Raw genomic sequence first — 6,049 nt, 5'->3', positions numbered from 1 at the left:
ACCCCGACAGCGGCGAGAAGCTAACTCTGTGTAAGTAGGTAGAGATGGGAGTGGAAGGGTGGGTGGGATGAGAGCAAGGGAGAGGAGGGAGGGATGGAGAGGAAGGGGGAAGGGAGGGAGAGGGGGAGAGGGAGTTAAAGAGAGAGCGAGAGAGAGAGCGTGAGAGAGACAGACAGATAGAGAAACTGATATATATATATATATATATATATATATATATATATATTATACGCTTTTGGTGGGTATGTGCGTTCGTGTATGTGCGTGCGAGCGAGCGCACGTGCGTGCGTGCGTGCGTGCGTGCGTGTGTGATACACGGCATCGTGATCAATCACGCCTCGATTTGATCTTTACTTGACGTGAGCGGAGGCGCGAGCGAGCGCGGGAAGCCAGAATCACTGCTGTGAGAGAATCCTCACTCCCCCCCCCCTCGGTAACGCCACACATACACGCGCGAGCGCAGAGAGAAACAGCGACAGCGAGAGCGTGAGTGCATGGAAGAGAAAACGAGAGTGATAGATAGAGATAGATAGATAGATATATAGAGAGAGGGGGAGAGATAGAGAGAGAGAGGGGGAGAGAAGGTGAGAGAGCGATAGAGAGAGAAGGAGAGAAGGTGAGAGCGATAGAGACAGGGAGAGAGAAGACGAGAGAAAATAAAAGAGAGAGAGAGGGAGAAAGTGGGAAAGAAAGAGGCTCCGGTGCGATAGCGTGGTTAGTCAACAATGCCGGACGAGGGACGACACACCACAAACATGACAACGAGGCACCCCACCCTGCTCTGCTGGCCTTCCGTTACGTCTTATAATAAGTGTCAACCCGGTGTATAAACAAAGGCTATACAGATATAAGCGTAGCCAGACAAAGGGCTAAATAACCGGCAAGCTCTCTACTGCACGGCCGCTTACAGCATAGCCCAGTTTCTATCCTACACGTGTAGCTTTGGCACTCTTCTCTCTACTATTTTAGGAGTCCATTTAATACTCTACTCACTGTATTATTTACTCGTCCCACAACAACAGGACAATACAACGGTGCCTACGCAGCAACCGAAGCTCCTAACTGTGGCTGACTCTCTGCGGGGTCTCACGCACAAGCCACGTCGAACACCGGTGGCCGTACTGTACCACCAGTACACGTACGCTAGCTGTCACCATACTCTCCAGTCTCCACACACAACTCAACCGGCCTCTCCACTCCATGCTCATACAGAGTGAACTAGCTACATGCTGCGACGCCTACTTATCTAAACTCCCGAGACGAACTCGAGTGTTACCTCTCTCAACTTCCGAGACGAACTCAGCTGTCACTCCAGTCTCACACACAGTGTCAGCTATTCATTTCTCCCGCGCCACTCTCCGCCGCTAGAGGGGGTGGCTAACCCACCCAACATGGCTGCCTCATGTAGGGACTCGACTATCCACATCTATCAATTGGTGAGCAGGCATAACAGCACGAAAACTCACACTAATAGACACCAGACATCACAATTAATTATACAATCGCAAACACAGAACATTTACCCATACCCTGCCTGTGGTTCCCAGTGAGCTACCTCACAATTACCTAGCTTGGAATCGTGGTGACCGGTGCCATCGCCACACTCCTCCCCTCTTCAAGATCGACCGTCAGGTCGATCCCAACAACGTACCTGGCGGTGCACCGGCACCCGGCGTAGAGGAGACCAGCTGGATCTATCTCGGTGCTGGCTTGTCCCCCCTCCGCACTTTCTTCGCCAATCAGACTCAGGAAAGTGTTGGCTCTTCTATCCAATTCGTCGTCCTGCAGTCAGGCCTCGAAGAGCTCTGCCCTTCCTCGCTGGTCCCTACTCCAGAGAATGCCCAGCTCGCTCGTTTTTTCCCCGGCAGCTGCACCAATGACTACCCTCCAGTGAACATTGCATAGTTCTCTGGAGGCCACCTCCGGCCGATCCTCGCCGATCCCCAACGCTGCCTCCCTGGTCACCGAAAGGTCGACCATCAGGGCAGACCCCTCCTTCCTCACCGGGGACGATACCACGGTGCGGGCCTGCCTCTACGGATGGTCCATCTCCATCTCCAGGATCTCGGCATCCCCTCCAGGCCACATATTCATCGTCTTCGCTCCTCTGGACGCCACCTCCGTCCGGATACTCATACCCGGGCACGGGCCGCCTTGCCTCATACCTAGATGGGGCGGATGACATCAAACCAGCATCAAACCTCAAACTCGTTCTGATCAAGAGTAAGAATCTCGAACGTCCGTGGGTGAGTAGCGCGGTACCAGCCGGCTAGAGAACACACGTGACACAACTACCTCGGATGCCTCCAACAGCCACTGCTCGAATCAGTGCGGTGCAACATTCTACGGGCCATAGGAGGGTTGTCGCTTGGCCGACCAACACGGAAACGTAGCAGTATGGAACCCGTACCCCGTCCCTACCCCGCACCACGCAGGCCCCTGGCTCCCACGTTTGCGTTAATACAGGTCAGGAACTGCGAGCGCCCCTATGCGTCGCCCGAAACGAGCGGCTGGCGAGAGACTTGTCATCCTGTCCCCTCACGGAGCTCCGGATGCCCAGAGATGCGCAGGACCATAGCGGAAAACCACACGTCTGAGAACCAGCCCAGCCTTAGCTACACCGCTACCAAGCGCTTAAGCAAGGTGAGGTAGTATTATCAGAAAACAACCCCGGAAGAGGGGAACACACCGGATATATAGGCATCACCAGATCCGTCCCGCAGACCAAAATGCCGCAATCCGGGTCGGAACAGACAGCATAGCCTCCCGAATGCTATGGCGAGCCCTGAAACACTCTGCCTGACAATAACCCAGAGAGTCAATCCACCCCTGACAAGTATGACACACATGCCCAGTCAGGCTTGCCTTTACCGCACCAAGAACGGTCACGGCACGACAACACCATCTCCCAATCGGCATGTCTCAAATAACCACTCCGGGATAGTAACTCCGGGAACTACAGACTGCATGGAATCGTTACCAACCATGGCAAGCGCATAGACTGCCGATAAACAAACGCGAATTAGCTACCATTATATGGCTTGCTCCCCACAAACCAACAGTCACTCCTCGGTCTGACAACACCATCTATGGCGACGCATAACCGCAGTGACACGGAGCTTTCACTAACCTCTTGCCCGGTGCACAAACCACCTAACCGGTCCTTCGATTGCCCCGAGACAAGCGACTTAATAGGAACCTCCTCAGAATCACCCTGAGGGCCGACCACCTGCTGCAACTTTACCGCTTGCGTCTTGAGACTAGAACGAGAAGATCCTGAGCCGTCATACTCGTCCGACTCTGTGTCAATTATTACCTGGGAATCCGTGCCGCACGGGTCATTTGCAACTTGATCCGCCACGTTCCCCGGGCTACCAGACCCTCCAACCACCTCTGCGTCCACACCATCAGCCCCATCTCCCAACCAGGAGACTGGTGCATTCACACCCTCGTAGACATTCAGGTTATCTACGGCAACAACTCCCACTACACTATCTGGGTAATCTTAAACCCACCAACCGTTATCTCGTCGCTCATTAACAACCTTACCTTAGCAAAGAAACCCGACTCAAACAACTGGTGTAAAAGCCTTCTAATGGAGTAACAGGTTTACCCGAGAAAGGCTTACATTTAACCATATCTACGCCAGCTTTCCGAGGAAAACGCCCTATTCCCTCCGAAATTCTCTTATGAATGGGGATGAACTAACCATACCCTCCTCAAATAACCACCGCATCGGGAAGGGGGACGCGAAATCCGCGCTATTCCCCCCACCAGAGCTTGTGTGTGGCCCACCCCATCGGTAAGAAAGCACCGGGCCACCCTCACGGTGCCCGAAACCCGCCATCTCGTCTGATTGCCTCTCGCGAGCACATATCTCAACCCAACCAGAAACAAACCTGGCACGCAGGGCAGACTCTAGCCCGAGCCACCGACAGCGATTACGCAGTACTCACTACTGCTGTCCTGTTGAGCGGTGCAAACCATGCGACCGCCTCTCGTTAACGTGGGGGAGTTCTCATCAACTCTTTGTGTGGAGTCAAACTACCACCGGCCCACCGCCTCATGTCCGTACACTGACCCCTATAAAAATCAAGGTCTGGTGCAATTACCACGCCTAGATGACGCCTCCCGCAAGCACACTTAGACAGCATCGTACTCCGCCCTCCCGGCAAGCGTCGACTAACAAAATCAGACTACTACTAACGCGCAACCGGCAGACCACGGCAACATTTGCAACACAATGTTACGAAGAGTCTACTGTCACGGCACCAATTGTAGCGTTTTGTGGTCTCCCGGCGACGCCCGATGGCGCCACCAGTCGACTCGTAGTGACTAGCAATAACCTTAGGTAAAAACACTCACCTAGTATGTGCGGATGCGTTGAAATGGCCGTATCGTCGCCACCCGGACTCCGCTAGCCACCAGAGCACCTCAGTGCTACTGCGCTCACTCCATAGTACCCAACCCAGCGTTCGTTCCGGCTCCGGTGCGATAGCGTGGTTAGTCAACAATGCCGGACGAGGGATGACACACCACAAACATGACAACGGGGCACCTCACCTTGCTCTGCTGGCCTTACGTTACGTCTTATAATAAATGTCAACCCGGTGTATAAACAAAGGCTATACACAGATATAAGCGTAGCCAGACAAAGGGCTAAATAACCGGCAGGCTCTCTACTGCACGGCCGCTCACAGCATAGGCCAGTTTCTATCCTACACGTGTAGCTTTGGCACTCCTCTCTCTACTATTTTAGGAGTCCATTCCATACTCTACTCACTGTATTATTTACTCGCCCCACAACAACAGGCCAATACAACGGTGCCTACTCACCAACCGAAGCTCTTAACTGTGGCTGACTCTCTGCGGGGTCTCACCCACAAGCCACGTCGAACACCGGTGACCGTACTGTACCACCAGTACACGTACGCTAGCTGTCACCATACTCTTCAGTCTCCAAACACAACTCAACCGGCCACTCCACTCCATGCACATACAGAGTGAACTAGCTACATGCTGCGAGGCCTAGCTCTCTCAACTCCCGAGACGAACTCAGCTGTGTCACTCCAGTCTCACACACAGTATCAGCTGTTCATTTCTCCCGCGCCACTCTTCGCCGCTAGAGGGGGTGGCTAACCCACCCAACATGGCTGCCCCATGTAGGGACTCGACTATCCACATCTATCAATTGGAGAGCAGGCAAGACAGCAAAAAACGCACACTAAAGGCCAAGACACACTGCAGCGACAGCAACCGACCGTAACGACAAACGACTTTTCAGCAAGTTAAAAACGATTGTTTTCTATGAGCCATTGCACAGACACGCGACAACGACCGGCGACAACCTCGACGACAAAAATATTTAGGAACGTTTCTATTCTCCAACGACAGTCGCCAGTGACACTTTACATATAGCCAATCGCAGCCGTTTCCGTCGGCACGTGACATTACGATTACGTCATAAATAACCCATAATGCTAGCCAAGACGTAGACTGGTCTCCGGCGCTAAACTCGCGACGCATGTCACAAACAATGGAGCCGCGAACCAGTCTAACCAAAGCGTGCAGCTGTAGCAAGCTACGGTCAGTGTATATGACACAGTACGCAGTACATAACAATTTGCTGCGTATATTTTACTTTATTATCTTATCCTTATACCTAGAGAGTTTTTGCAGCATGTTATTTAAAAGCAGCAGCATGAGTTTTTGCCGTTTGTTCATGTGATGATGTGTACCACTGTGGCGAGTGCTGGGTGAACTTTGACCTAACGTCGGTCGCTGTCGCTGCAGTGTGTTTGCGCCAGTCGCCGCGACCTTTGTCGTTTGTCGTTACGGTCGGTCGCTGTCGCTGCAGTGTGTCTTGACCTTAATAGACACCAGACATCACAAATAATTATACAATCGCAAACACAGAACATTTACCCATACCCTGCCTGTGGTTCCCAGTGAGCTACCTCACAATTACCTAGCTGGGAACCGTGGTGACCGGCGCCACCGCCACACTATAATATATATATATTATTATTATATATATAGGCCTATATAT

General features: G+C 52.6%; 1 protein-coding gene across 1 annotated transcript in view; it reads left to right on the top strand.

Moving 5' to 3' along the window:
- Positions 1-6,049, top strand: part of LOC106815272 (neuronal acetylcholine receptor subunit alpha-7-like) — a gene marked incomplete at its 5' end in the record, with an annotated part of 48,803 nt that overhangs the window by 36,098 nt on the left and 6,656 nt on the right. Inside the window, 2 exons of the mRNA XM_014819717.1 lie at positions 2,062-2,246; positions 2,467-2,638. Coding sequence (XP_014675203.1) covers positions 2,062-2,246; positions 2,467-2,638 — 357 coding nt within the window. The remainder of the gene's footprint in view (positions 1-2,061; positions 2,247-2,466; positions 2,639-6,049) is intronic.

The sequence above is a fragment of the Priapulus caudatus genome, unplaced genomic scaffold (genome assembly GCF_000485595.1).
Source record: "Priapulus caudatus unplaced genomic scaffold, Priapulus_caudatus-5.0.1 Scaffold1077, whole genome shotgun sequence".
Lineage (NCBI taxonomy): Eukaryota > Metazoa > Priapulida > Priapulimorpha > Priapulimorphida > Priapulidae > Priapulus > Priapulus caudatus.
This window is presented reverse-complemented; position numbering and strand designations above follow the sequence as displayed.